Below are 15,527 nucleotides of genomic sequence, written 5' to 3' on the forward strand. Positions count from 1 at the left end.
GTCTCCTGAGACCTTGTCCAACACTCTGTCCCCTCCATCCTAGAAATGTTTCTGGGAATCAAATGTGCTAACCTTTCCTCCCCAGGTACCTGATGCCTCTTCCTCCTTCAGCCTTTGGGTCTGCACACATGCCTCATCTCCCAGGCCTCCTGATAAACATCACAGCTTTAGGGGCCTTTGGCAGCACGCTCACTAGAGCTGCCTGCTGGAGTCCCTCCTCCACTCAATCATATATTTTTTTTTAAGTTCACAATAAATGTTTATTAAGTAAATGAAAACCAACAAAAATCACAACAAACCTTACCCCAAATTATATTTCTTCTCATTGCCTCTCAGTGGGAAACAAGGATTAGGACAGTTTTCTGAGTAATTTAAGCAATAATGGATGTTGTATTAATACTGATGGATAAAACAAAGTACATAGAACTGTGTGTGGCACACAATAAGTACCAGCTATTACTACATACTTATGTACTTTCAAATTACTGGACATAAAAGTAAATAACAGTCCTGCCCATGCCATGGATCATATATGCCATTGGGGTGGCAACCAAATCACCAGATATTTTATCATGTGTATAGTGAAGCCAAAGCCCAGAGTTTAAGTAGAGTAGAACAAATGAAAAAGAAAGAGGGCCATGGGGAAGCCCCAACTATCATATCATGGATCACGAGTTGGTAGACTCAACCTTGTTATAAAATCCCTCTATCCCATTCACTTTCGGGTATTTTTGGAGGGGATATCAGGGACTGAACTCAGGGGCACTCAACCACTGAGCCACATCCCCAGCCCTATTTTGTGTTTTATTTAGCAACAGGGTCTTACTGAGTTGCTTAGCACCTCGCTTTTGCTGAGGCTGGCTTTGAACTTGAGATCCTCCTGCCTCAGCCTCCCCAACCACTGGGATTACACGCGTGTGCCACTGCTGTTCACTTTTTATCAGAGCATCCCTTTTGCATCCTTGAGTAATGGTCACAAACCACCTGTCCTGCCTCTCCCACCACCACCACCACCCACATTCACCTTCTAAGTCCCCAGTGTTTTGACATTCTCAGCTGTGAGTGGACAGTAAGTGTAAGTAAGGCCTTAGCCTTTGCTGTTCCCTCTGCTGGGGATGCTGGCTCCTAAATACCCTGATAGCTGGATCCTGCCACTTCATCCAGGTCTTTCCTCAGAGAGCCCCTTCACATGAAGCCCTCCCCTCTCTCCATCCCCAGCCTCGTTAGCTGCCCTGCTAGGCTTTCTTTTTGTCCTTGAGCTACTGCCTGGCATATTGATGGTGCTATAGACTACTCATAGTATTTAGTGTTGTTTTCTTTGTCTTTTTGCTGAACTTAGATGAATCTATTTAAGCTAAATGGATCTTCAAGTAAACTTTTAGATTTGGAACGGTAGAAGATAAAGGCACATGTGCCATTTACATGTATATGTCCCATTTGGGCATTTTATTGAAAATCAATAAGTAGCTCTGTTTTTGCTATTAGTATTTCTAATATTTTTATATAAGAGATACATTTTAAGATGTATTTTGTTTATTTGTTCATTTGCTTGCCTCTGCATCTAGCATGTAAGTTACATGGCATGGGCAGGGACAGTTCTTCACTTAATGATCATCAGATTCACTCCCACTCTGGTCCCCCTCCACTGTCTGGTTACATAAGCCAGAAACCCAGCGATCCCTCACTGCTTACATCTGATCAATCACCAGGTCATTTCCTTCATTCTCTAGAATCCAGCCTCTTTTCTGTATCATACACCATGATCCTCCAGAAACAGAGCTGATTTCCTTGTGTCTGCTTTGAACTAGCTTCAGTTCATTCTCCGAGTGGCAGCCAAAGTCATTTTTTCAAAACACAATTTGATCCTGTCTCACTCTGCTTAAAATCCTTCAATAGCTTCTCATTATATTTCAGATAAAGGCAGAATTGCTGTCGATTCTTCCCAGGCATGACTTGGCACCCTCTGCCATCTGGCCTCCTCATGCCCGCTCCCCTTCCTGCCTGTCTTCCCGTTAGATCTCTGAACCTTCAGGCCCCCTCTTGCTGCAGACTTTCCCATCAACTTGCTCTGCCTCAAATTCCCCTGCTCGTCCTTGCCGAGAGCCTTCTCTCCCTGATGAAGCCCAGTCTCCTTGTACATGGCTCTAGGTGGTAGGCACCCTATAGAGCATTAGTCAGTAAACATTAACTATGGATTAATAAGTAGACATTATTTCTTTGTCTCAGACCACTTAACTTTCTTACAGTTAAGTGCAGGGTTATAGCATAGTTTCTGGATATAATTATGTACAGATTGAAATTTAGAACTTAAGCATCTAAAGCATAAGACAGATTGATTTCCTCTCAAGCAACCCATTTGTGTTTCACCTGCAATGACAACTGGAATTTGGTACACCATACAGTGTGCCTCTGAGTCTCCTTTATATATCATACAGAAAAAGAAGTGGCTGATTTTCAAGTTTGACAGGATGGCTATTGTCAGATATTTGCCTTCTTAGGCTAGTAAGAAAGGCCCCCATCTTGCTGCTCTCTAGAAACTTGTGTAATAGAACAAGCATACTCAAAACAACTTGGACTAAAATGCTGCTGTAAACCACAATGGAAAAACTGCAGCGAAGTATTCCCAGTAGAAATCTTGGAATTCCTTCAAGTATATTGAGATTTTGTTAGAAATTGAATTGCCAGAGTAATCCATCTTCCTAGTGAGAAAACATTCAGATAAAGAGCTGGGGCCTAGCAGCATTAACCATTAGAACATCCCTTAAATCAATAAGCTACAAATCTGGCCGCACATTCCTGCAGCATCTGGTGGTACTCGAAAGTGGCTTCCGGCCGAAGCTGCATGAATGATAGCACATCCTGAACCAGAGCAAACTGCAAGACGCTGCAGATTCCTAGGTTGTGGTGGCCTTACCTTGTTAAATTCTGCAAATGCAATTATATTTTTTATGCAAATAAGAAAAGCTATTTTCCTTTTGTTTTTCAGATTTTCCAAATGTGGTTATTGAAGGAGTTCTCCATGGGATATTTTACCCTCATCTGCAGCCCAGGTAGAAATCCTACTTGGCTCAAAGAAGCTGAAGCAAGTTTTCAAAGTCATAGTCAAGGAAATCGATATCTACCAAATTAACCTAAACTCTATGGCATAAAAGCTCTAGCTAGTGGTAAAATCCACAGTCCCAGCTTAATTCAGGGCAGGGACGTTTCCATTAGAATGGTGCTTTTAAAAATAGAAACTGTACCAGGGTGGTGGTCAGGTTAAGGCCGAGTGTTTAAGAAGTAGAAGTAGCTGCCAATTTAGAAACCCATCAAAGGAGGTCACGGTAGATTGCTGGGAGCACAGAGTGTCGCCGAAGTTACTCTCTGCTTCAGTCGCACCATTTACTAATTGAACATCATATCCTGAATCATCCTGAGACTGATCAGCTTTGGTGGATTTTTGTTCAGATCTCATGACACACTAATCTTTTCATCCTGCAATTTTCTTGGCTGGTGATTGTACATTCGGAAGTGCTGGCACCAGAAGAACGTCACAGAAACACACTGTGCTGTGAGGAAGGAACCAAACTGGAAATTAAATTTTATTGACACTATTATGACATTTAAAAATCATGGCATTTTAATTTATACTACAGTGGAGTTATATCCCATCCCAGAAGTGAACTTCTAACAGCAGTGCCTAAGAGGAAATGGCGGGTTAGTACTACCCTTGAAAGCCCTTTAAAAAGGTACCATATTGGAAGTCTGTACACCCACTCCATCAAGTCTCTTCTCCAGTGTTGGAAGATAGGAGTGTGCCTTTGAAGACCAAATTTCATTGATGGTGGTGGTTTGGGGGCAATTGTGTTATAAAAAGCACATTCTTTTAAACACTAGAACCACACTGAGCCCTACAAGATGCTTGCTGGGTAAGAGACAGATGACTGAAGCAAGAGCAGATGCACAGTACTGGTCCGGGTTCACTTGGGGGGCGTGCATTCAAGTTCGTGGCATTGTCACAGGGCTTCTTGTTATTTTCCTTGCTGGTTCCTCTTCGCTGACCTCATGTAGTCAGTTAAATGTGTTTCTGATGTAACTCCACTGTATGTCGAACATTCATATTTTGAGTAGCAAAGGATAAAAGCATATATGCTACCTGTATGTGTGTGCTGTACATGGGCATTCATCAAAAACTAATTAATAGCTAGCCTAGTTGTGGTAATTAGCTTTAATAAATTTCTGTGTGGGAGAAAAATATTCAAGATTGAAACTAATAACTACATCATGGTGTTTGATTAGGATCTAAATATGTAAGTTTAAAGCCTACTGCAAACTTAAAAATGTTTTGTGGTAAATTATGTCATTACATGTTGGAAACCAAAAATAACTGAATTGTCAAGTATTGGATTTATTTTTTAAATGTTTTTATGTTACTAGCTATTTTGAGTTAAATAAAAACAAAGAATAAGAAATATTCTAATTTATCTTCTGCTTCTAGCACTTTATTAGAAACAGATTGTGTCTGTCTCTACACATAAGCACTTGCACACAAACAAAACTTCTCATTCACATAGGCATTTATTTCTAATCTGATAACGTATGAAATTACCTCATCTATTGTTAAGCCAATAGGCACTCATTGATGATTTACCAAGATAATAAGAGTTTTTAAAATACAGACCAAATATTATGTGCTACTCAAGAAATCTTTTTTGAGAATTAAAGTTTCTTAGTGATGTCATTCATTTTTATATTTAAATTTTTAGTATATAATTTTAACAAGAGTCCTTACAGGATCTAGAAACCACTGTATGTCTTTTAAGCAAACAGAGCTGTATAGAGGAAGCTGAATGCTTTCAGAATCTTTTGGAAGAATGAGAGGCGTGGACTCCTCCTGGTGAGTGTCCAGGAGCGCCTTCGAGAAAGTCTGAGCAACCTTCAGCACCAACCTGCCAGGGGAGCGATAACCTGTACCTTAAGCGGGAACTCTGGGAATCAGGAGGCTGCTGGAAGTGGGGGGCAGAAATTGAGATGAAAAACAGCACTGGTGCTACAATCCAGGGATCAGCAAATCCAATTAGGAAGTACCTATAATCACCATTACTGCCTCACAGCAGCACCCAGGAGGCTAGGCACTGGGCACTAGAATGAAGAGTCCAGCTGCCACACCTACACTGCAGTTGCTTCTCAATCCTTGCTGGCTGGCAACTACAGCCCAAAGTAGCAGGAAGATGGTACTCACCCACCTCCATATTCCACTCCATTTCTCATCAAAGTACATCCAGTGTGCAGAACATTACTCTCACTCCCAACTCCAACAGAGTCTGGGAAAGAGCTGGCAGCCTTCCGGACAATTCAGCTCAGGAAGGCATCTTGGAAAGATGATTGAATATATTTCCATGATTGAAATTTTAATGAAAAATATAAAGGATAGATAAAACAGAAATTACTCTCCCATCCCAACTCTCATATCTAAGTTCCCACCCCTAAGCACTACTCTACTAAAAGTTTGAGGGATATTTCATTCACATGCAAGCAAATATTATATATTTCTATATTCTACCTTCCCTATTTTTATAACAATGGCAGCATATAATATCTGTTTTCATCTGATATATCTTGGCAGTCTTTCATGTCAGTACCTAAAATGCTTCTCTCTTCTTTTTACAGTTGCATGGATCTGCTACAGTTGATATAACCAGTACCATATTAATAGATTTGTTTTAATTTTTTATTTTAAAAAGTCATAAACTGGGCTGGGGCTGGCGCTCAGCAGTAGCACATTTGCCTGGCATGTGTGAGGCCCTGGGTTCGATTCTCAGCACCGCATATAAATAAATAAAATAAAGGTCTATCAACAACTAAAAAATATTAAAAGAAAAATCATAAACTAACTTTCTGTATATGTATATAAACATATATGTATATGCATGGATTAATAGTTTTGATTAAATAATTATAAACAACAAAAACTTCAAAAATCAGACTATCAGATGTGTAAATGCACATTTATATTTAATAATATCTCACTCTTGGGTTTAATTGGACATAGCTGCCCCATGTCACTGTGCAGACTGTGCACTATGTTAAAAAGGACTCTAGCATGCTCCTTGGGATGGCTGCTATTAAAAAAAAAAAAAAAAGCAGAAAATAGCAAATGTTTACAAGGATGTGGAGAAAATAGAGCCCAAAAAGTAAAGTAAAATGGTTGCATTTTCAAAAAAAATTATTTTTGGTACTGGGGATTGAACCCAGAAGAACTTTACCATGGAGCCACATCCCCAGCCCTTTTTTATTTCTTATTTTGAGAAGGAGTCTCACTAAGTTGCTTAGGGCCTCACTTAGTTGCTGAGGCTGACCTGGAACTTGAGATCCTCCCGCGTCAGCCTGGTGAGTCGCTGGGATCACAGGCATGCACCACCACACCTGGCTTCTTCAAAAAAATAACAAATTATCATGTGTAGGGCACGTCACTTCAGAGAAATTGTAACCTATGATGGAGAAAAGGAAACCTAACTTGGAGACTGATGCTCACTTCCTGGTCTTGGGGCTGCACATGGCTAAGATGGCGCCTGGTGATCAGCCAGAAGGCATTACCGTGGGTTGTGACGAAAAATCAGACCACCTCTAGGATAGGCTCAGAACCTTCCGCCTTTGTGGACAGCTCGTGTCACCCCTTACTGCTTGTAGAATGGGTGTACACGTGAACTGTCCTCACCCTGCTGACCTTTATCCTGATGGCTCCTGTGCCTTAGCTGTGTGTGCTTCCTCAATAAAGGAGCTCCAGCCTTGACTGGTCTCCCTGACCCGTCTGATTGTCCGTCTGATTGTCCTCGGGCAAGGGAGGGCTGGGTGCTGGTGGTCAGTCGGCCCTCTCCTTTCTTGGCTCGTCCTGGTCAGGGCGTGCTCTCCCCATCTCTCCTGCAGGTCAGGAGGGAACGAGAACTAAAAACCCCGACAATCATGGATCCAGTAATTCCACCTCTGGATTTATGCCCCCAAAAAGTGAAAGCAGGAGGGGGCTGCGGCTGTGGCTCAGTGGCAGAGTGCTTGCCTCGCACGTGTGAGGCACTGGGTTCGATCCTCAGCACCACATAAAAATAAATAAAAAAAGATATTGTGTCCATCTAAAACCAAAAAAACAAAAACAAAGAAAAAAGTGAAAGCAGAAATTAAAACAGATGTTTGTGCACTTGTATTCATAGCAGCATTATTCACAATAACCAAAAGCTGTAAACAACTATCAATGAAAGAATGAATAAAGAGGAAGTAAATTCTGATAATGTGCTATGTGGATGAACCTTAAAGACATATGCTAAGCGAAATATGCCACAAGAAGACAAATACTACAGGTTTCCATTTACATGAGCTACCTAGAATAGTCAAAAAGTTGGATGATTGTGGGGGCTGCAGAAAGAGAGAAAAAGAGAATTTGTATTTAACAGGTTTCAGTTGGAAAAGATAACAGAGTTCTAGAGATGGATGGTGATAATGGTTATATAAGAATGCGAATGACTTAACACCACAGTGCTGTACACTAAAAATGATTAAAATAATAACTTTTGGTTATGTATGTTTTAGTTCAATTTAGAAAAAAATGAAGTAGGGTTTTGATTGAGTACAGGCTTGGTGAAGAAGGACTCAGTAATGGATTAGTGTTTTCTGCCCTGGGTGCAGGAAGAGTCTTGGCACTCACACCAGTTGTTAATCCCATGTCCCGGGCAACTTTTAAGGCTCTAAACCAGCAGTTCTAAACTAGAATCGTGCCTTAGAATCATTTAGGATTATGAATCAATAAATCTGAGCTGAGGCCTGTGCTTGGGTAGTTAGAAACACTGCTCAGTTGATTCTGACACAGTTATGTTAAAAACCACCATCTGAGGCAGACAGTTTATGATCTACCCTTTAGCAATTTGAGTGTTTTATGCCTTCTTCCTTTTCCTCCCTTTCTTCTCCTACATTTTTTTTTTTTTTTGAGGCAAGTTCTTGTGAGTTGCCCAGGCTGGTCTCTGCCTCATGGGCTCAAGGCCTTCTCTCCTCTTGGTCTCCTTAGTAACGGCATTACAGGTGTACACACTGTGTCCAGCTCCTGATTAATTATTGACTTTGATAATTCCTTCGGAATCCATTACCAAAAGAACACCTCTTCCCTCTTGGGATATTACATGTGACCACAAGAAAGGACTCTGAAAAAAAGCAGGAAGGCTGACAAATTTGAGAATTAGTCTCATTCGGCATGCCATACACAGTAGGAAAGTTAGACCTTCATTTATTCATTCAATGAAACACATTTGAGTTTCTTCACTGGATTAAGGGAGTATGGTGAAAATGTAAAGAATAGAGACATAATCCTTATTTTTCTGGAATTTTCAGTCATTAACTAGAAGTGTCTTCCATTTTTTTCCGTTTCACTGAATTGGATATAAAATTCAGTTTAATCCAATCTGTCACCTCTCCTTGGAAGTAATCATCATCATCTTGGCTTTGTTTTGGTTTTTATCTTTGATGATAATCATAGATTTTTTTACTTCAGCAAAAGAAGCCCAGGAAGGTAGCTAACTCCAAATCTACAACATTTGTTTTCTGTCCATGCAGAAATATACTGATAGACTGGATTCTGAGGAAGGTGAAGCAGCATTTATTTTTGTGTAAAGTGGAGGAGGTCTGGGTAACCGTGTTAAGTCATTGGAGTGTACGTTATTCACTAGAGAAGAATGATTGTTTTGTGGTCTAAGAGTGTGATTGTAATCTGACCTATAAAATGTGAACCATTTTCTGTCTTCATGCCTAACCACAGTTACCGTGACATCAGTGATGTCCCTAGCTATGATATTCTGTGTCATTTAGCTCCTCCTGTGTACTAAGCTTCTCCTGGAGTCAGAGGTTGTTGAACTAGGGTTTGGCATATTTTATTCCAATTAGGTGCTTTATGAAGTAGGTTTTTAGTATACTGATTTTATTAGAGAAGAGATCAAAGATCAGAGATTCATAGTAATAAAAAGTAGCTAATATGATAGAGCACTAATCTAGACCAAGATGCCTTGGGCTGCTGGGCACAGTGGCACATACTTGTAATCCCAGTGACTTGAGAGGCTAAGGCAGGAGGATAATGAGTTCAAGACCATCCTCAGCAACTTAGCGAAGCCCTATCAATTCAGTGAGACCCTGTCTCTAAAAAAAATATAAAAAGGCTGGGGATGTCGCTCAGTGGTAAAGCGCCCCTGGGTTCAATCCCATTTACTACCACCCCCCTGCAAAATGCCCTAGGCCAAATCCTATTCACAGATTATGTCATTGAAGCCTCACACATTTTTGGTGATTTCCTCATGCTACAGTGAGAAAAAGCTATAGCTTGACCAAGGCCATTGGTTAATAAAGTGATCAGGATCTGAACTTTTTTTCTACAAAGCTTGGGCTAATCTACTTCCCAATGAACTTCACATCAGAAGTACAAGAGGTATCTGAATTTATGTGCATTTTAATCAGATGTGAATATTCAAATCAGAAAGAACTTTTTGTATTATAATAGCTGCTCACATTTCCACACTACATGATGAAATACCAAATACTTCCTCAGTTCCTTTGATTAAACCATGCTCTCTGCTAGCGGACCCTTCCTCCAGCTCTCTGACATGAAAGCCAGAATGATCTTTATAAAATGCCCATCAGGCCATGTCACTCCCTGTTCATGATCCTCCAATAGCTTTCAATCCAATCCAACTTGGAATAAAATTTAAACTCCCGCCTCCCTCTCCAAGTTCATTGCACAGCTTTTGTCCATACTCCTGTCACGGGCAACAGTGGCCTCTCAGTTCCCAGATGTGCCAACCTTGGTTACTCCAATATCTGTTCTTCTCTGCAAATGAGTAACTGAAATGAGTTGGTGGTTACCTCCCTGGTATGGTGACACTTTGGGCAGTGGTTTTGAAGTGCAATCCCTGGACCAGCAGCATTAGCATCATCAGGTAACTTGCTAGAAACACAAACCCTTGTCCCCTGTCAGGATTACCGAATCTGACAAAACTGAGAGTGGGGACCACAGATCTGACAAGTCCTTCAGGCAATTCTGATGTACTACAGACAATCCTAGGGCATTTCAAATTATTTTCATGTTGCTCATTTTTTAAAGTTTTAAATTCTCTTTTAAAAGAAAAAAATATACGTGTCAATACTTCTGGGAGGAGGAGGCACTAAATCAAAAAGAATGCCAGAATGGCTACTACAGAAGGCCTTTCCAACAGAAGTCTAGCCCATCAAAAAGAATCAGGATGATTAGGCCAAACCAACAAGGTATTTATAATTTAAATGGGGTAAAAGATAAAAGAGATTTATACCCTTAGAAATGGTCATCGTTCTCATGAACTTCTATACATGGTTATCATGGCTATTTTTCCTCACCCGCAGACAGTAACACGATGTCTTTCTATATTTTTGCTCTCTCTAATTTTGCATCTCTAGTTTTTCATTTCTGACTTTGAATCCTTGTGTTCATGGAACTTACAGAATAATGTGATATTTACTGGATGAATACCCAATTTGTGATTATGAAGTATATTAAGTGTTATGAAGGCAAACCAAGACACTTTTCTAATATGCAGGGAAGATACTAAATTTAGATGGGCAGGTTAGGAAACTTCTCCAAGGTAGTGACACTGAAATTAAGATCTACAGGATGTTGGTGGAATTGACCACAAAAGGCAGGGAGGAAGGGGAAGGGTGGGACATCAGGAGTTTCTAGAGCCCTGAATCAGCAGAGAGCTTCAGTTAAGGTCCTAAAAGAAAACCAGTGAGCGTGGAGGACAGTGAGGGACCAGGGTGGTAAGGAGGGCAGGGACTGGGTTCCATGGAGCCTCCACTGAAGGTAGCATTCAAGAGTTTGACTTGTAGTCTGTGTACCCTGGAAAACCACTGACAGGTTTTCCACATGAAGGATATGATCTATTTTCTAATATGCATTTATTTACTAGGCATGAAAAATTTTAAAACCTGAATGGGGGACTGGGGTTGTGGCTCAATGGTAGAGCGCTTACCTAGCATGTATGAAGCACTGGGTTTAATCCTCAGTACCACATATAAATACATAAAAAATAAATGTCCATCAACAACTGAAAAATATTTTTAAAAAAATAATTTAAAAAAAAAAACCTGAATGGTTAAGAAAAACCCTGCAAACAGCTACCAGGCAGCAGCAAACAATCTGAAATTTAGGATAATGTATATTATGTATCACATTTCATCTGATTTATTTTTAAAAGATCATTCTGGCTGCTTGGGAAGAGTGCACTGGTGTAGGATGTAGAGCAGAGACTTCTAGGAGGCCACTTGAATAATCTGGGTGAGTGGTGACCTCCTGATACAGTGGCAGCAGTGGAGAGGATGAGGTATGGATACTGCAGCTGCCTTGTAGGGCTACTAGTCAACCTGCTGATGGTCTCAGGTATGGAAAGTAAAGGGAAGGCAAGAAGAGGTCAGTAGGATTTTTGATTAGAGCATTTGGGTGGAGCTGGTGCCATTCATTGATGGAGGCTGAGAGTGGAAGGTTGGGAGCCCAGTCTTCTGGGAGATCCAGAGCTGGTCAATACTCTCCTAGGCCTCGTTCCCTCCTCCAGTTCAGATACTCTGACCCCCCCATTTGCTAGTACATCTTCAGAGGCTTGCAAGCAAATCTAGACCAAGACTGACTCACCAGCAGAAGGAAATGAGCTTGGATTTTTCCTATTGTGGTGACAGATTTGTGCTGAATCATGTCCAAATTTCTTCCCAGTTCACTAGGGTCAGGAACATGCTCTGTAGCCAGGAACAAAACAAAGCAGAGATCAAACCAAAGTACCTCAGTCAAAGCACATATTACCATGTGAATTTACAAATAATAAATGCCATCATTGTACATGATTTCCTCATGGAGTCCCAGGAGGACCACATGGCTCACCCAGCAAATGAGGATGCAAATGTAAAAGTGGCCAGAGTGGACACCTAAGTCCACAGTACCTAGGACTCCAGGGGGGAATGGTTTCTTGTTACTTCTTCAGGTCACATCGAAATGCTTAGCTCAGAACTGCTCCTCCACAAACTGCCTTGACCATGCTACCTTCACACTGAGTATTCTGCCTCAGATGCTGTCACTCACAACACCAGGGTCTGCCCTCTTACTGTTGGCCACTCCCCTCACTTTTGCCAGGCCACTTCTGGCATGCCCATCAAGCTTCCACTCAGAAAGCAAAGAGGAAGTTTATGCTTTTAGAGAAAGATAACAATCTTTGAAAAATAGTAGAAACAGTTGAATGACTAATGCCAAAGTTTATCAACCTTTATGGTCTTGAGAGATTGCAAGCACTTCATAGTATAAATTTAGGCTTATTCTTTCTGGTCACTGATTTTGAATATATTATTGGTTAGGTATAAGACACAGTTTAGGGGTAGATTAGGAATAAAATCTACTCCTTGCCCTTGAGGAGCTTGCAGTCAGTCCAGGGAGGAGATGGGAGGCACCCAGGGAAGTATAGGACTCAGATCAGAAACCTCTCTATGAGGGCTTCCTGAGGGAGCCACACACAGCCCTGAAGAGCAGCTTGCACAAGGCACGCGGCCATTTTGGGAGTTCTCAAAAAGGCTGTACTTTAAGGCTGATAGGGCTAAATTAAGTTTTGGTTTCTCTACTGCAGGCTGACCAGTCCTTACTCCTCTTCTCATGATAGTCCAACACAATGTAGCACCCACAGTCACCAGAAGCAGACTCATCTTTCAAGACCAGGTGGAAGAAAAATATTCAAGTTTTCGAACAGAGTTGCCTACCCGGATAACAGGGCATAACATTTCCCACCTAGGACAGAAGGTGACCAGAGTTGTAGTATCCAGGTTGCTCTAGGAAGACAGTCCTTCACCCTCTGAAAAGTTAGAATATGTAGAAACTTACATGACTCCTAACAAATCATTAAAAGTAAGTAATGGAAGGGTTTAGGAAATATGGAGTCCTCCAAATCCTCCAAATTTGTGACTCCCTAATAAGTCCAATTTAACTAGTACTGGGGTAAAAGTTCCATTAATGGATCGTGAAATGTATTTTGTCTTGTCTCTTAATTATTTGTACATAGATCTTTTTTTTCCTCTGGCACAATTCTTATGAATAGTCACTCTAATTCTGCATTAGAACCTGCTGTTTTTCCACCATTTTAGCATATCAGTAACACTAGCAAGTCTTGGAATAGGTTACATTATATCACACCTAAAACTTACTCTTGGCTAAAATCTTAAATCCATGGGATGAATTATAGATTTAAGCAAAAGCCATTATGTACTTAATGGCACCAAAATTTTCCATTACAAATACTGTTTTTACTCTTCCTTAATTTGAAAAAAAAAAAAAGTGCCTTGAGGGGTCTTTGAATTTCCAAGCTTTCTAGGATCAAAGATTTCTTCAGCTGTCTGAATTGTAAGAATGTTGAAAAACAAAAACCAAATCCTTTTTCTACTATAAAATCCTTGCCACGTTTTTTATCTTTATGTAACTCAAAACAACTGAACTGAGAAACGAGGCTGGTGAGTTTTGTTCAAAATCTAAAAATTCATCAGAAATGAAGTAATTGATAATTCCAAAAGGGTCACTCTAACAAATCTGATCATGAATACATTTGTAGCTTCTTAGCTGTTGATCCAGAAAATTGCTAAATGGCACTTGTAAGAGAATAAAATAGGTATGGCTAAGGATGCCAGAATATTTTAAATTGTTTATTAGAATGATTCAAGACTAACTTGTTGCAATTTGGGCCTGGTGATGGTGTCCACTGAAATTTTGCCTCTGATTCCACATTCACCCACAGCTACCTATGTGACCTCTTCAGTAACATGATCAGCAAAATAGTGAGCTGTTTATTTCTAAGCTTTTTCACCAATATTAGACTATAAAAATCAACAGTTCCTACTTCCATAGTCATCAGTTTGCTGATATTTCAGTATGAGGCTTGCCAGTGGGGGTTGGGGGTGTCCTGGTCATCTGGCATAAGGCACAACATGAAAATTTGCACCTGTGCACTTGTGGTCTCAGAATTTCAGCACTTCAAGAATGTACTCTTGTTGTTTTGTCACTGGTGAGCTGTCACTTATGCTTATACTAATCAAAATCTAGACAGTAAGTGTGGTGTGTAGGGCATGTCCTTATGCATGAGGGGTCACAGTAGCTTATGTGCTTTCTGACTTTGGAGTTTTGCATATGTAAGAGGTCATTTGTTTTCAATTCCTCCTATGCTACTTTTATTTTAAATAAAATTTAAGTTTTATTTTTCTTTTCATTCTTAAGGTGAAACATACCCTAGACAAAAACTATAAGACTAAAAAAAGTCTAAAGTAAAAACTGGGCATGGTGATTGATGCCTGTAATCCTAGCGACTAGGGAAGTTGATGGGAAGGATCACAAATCCAGGCCAGCCTGGGCAAATTAGCAAGACCCTGACTCAAAATAAAAAATTTAAAAAACTGGGGATATAGCTCAGTGATGGAACACCCTGGGTTCAATCACCAGTGCTACAGAAAAAAAAAGTGTAAAGTAAAAAGTAAGAGTAAAAAGATCCTATCCTTTGTGTTTATTTTATGCAAATTTACATTTCGTTGTATTTGCTTTGTGAGAATGTATTATTTCTACTTTTTTTCCTAAAAAAGTATTCTATTCTAGATTGTATTCTTTACAAACACGTTGGGATTCAATTTGCTTCCATAAATTCTACACTTCACATCCTGTGCATAAAACTTTTTCAATATTGCTGTATTAGACAAAGACTTTAGGTTGCAAGTCAAAGGAAATCAATTTGCTCTGGCTTAAGCAAAAAAAAAAAAAAAAAAAAAAAAAGGAGATGTATCTGCTTGTATAGTGAAAAGCCAGGGGTGGATTAGTCTCAGACACAACTAGACATAAAGGCTAAATGACGTCTTCAGGAATCTTTTTGTGTTCTGGACCAGCTTCCTTCTTTGGTAATTTCATTCTTATTCTGCACCTTTACATCCTCTCAAAAAGCACAGCTGCTCTTACCTAATAATTCCAGCAGAAGTCCCATGATTGAAGTTCCTTAACCCAGCTGACATCAAACATCCAGGCCTGAGCTGGTCACTGGGGCCAGGGAAAGGGAATGTTCTGCTCCCTCTGCCAACCACCTGGTTCTGCTCAAGTGACCTCTTTACTGTTTCTTGGACCCACCCAGCCTGTCCTTCTTTAAGGGCCACTGCTTGTGTCCCCTCTGCCTCCACTTTTCTTGCAGTGTTCCCATGGCTTGTTTCTCCCTCATCCTTTCGGTTCCCACTCAGAGACCCGTCCAACCACCCTTCACTCTCTGTCCTCTGTTTTTCTTCTCTTTACTTCCCAGTGTTGTAATATACTCATGTGGAGTATCTGAATGATTTGTGTGCTTCACAGGAAGCACAAGAGCTGACATTGTGGCTCTATCCTGAACTCAAGAAGTATTTATCAAATGATTTAATGGAAGACTTTGCCAGGCCCCATGTACAGCCATCTGTAGGTCAGTCTATCCTCAGGACAAGAAATGGTTGAGGGAATTGGTATA

The 15,527-nt window shown here is 40.4% G+C and overlaps 1 protein-coding gene across 1 annotated transcript in view; it reads left to right on the forward strand.

Moving 5' to 3' along the window:
• The window catches only part of SNX24 (sorting nexin 24), a 162,950-nt gene extending 158,576 nt beyond the window's left edge, over positions 1 to 4,374 (forward strand). The window contains exon 7 of the mRNA XM_081307442.1: positions 2,987 to 4,374. Within this exon, the coding sequence (XP_081163568.1) occupies positions 2,987 to 3,054 (68 nt within the window). The 3' untranslated portion in view covers positions 3,055 to 4,374. The remainder of the gene's footprint in view (positions 1 to 2,986) is intronic.
• The last annotated feature ends 11,153 nt before the right edge of the window (positions 4,375 to 15,527 follow it).

This window comes from Spermophilus citellus (assembly GCF_964194105.1).
Source record: "Spermophilus citellus genome assembly, chromosome: 1".
NCBI lineage: Eukaryota > Metazoa > Chordata > Mammalia > Rodentia > Sciuridae > Spermophilus > Spermophilus citellus.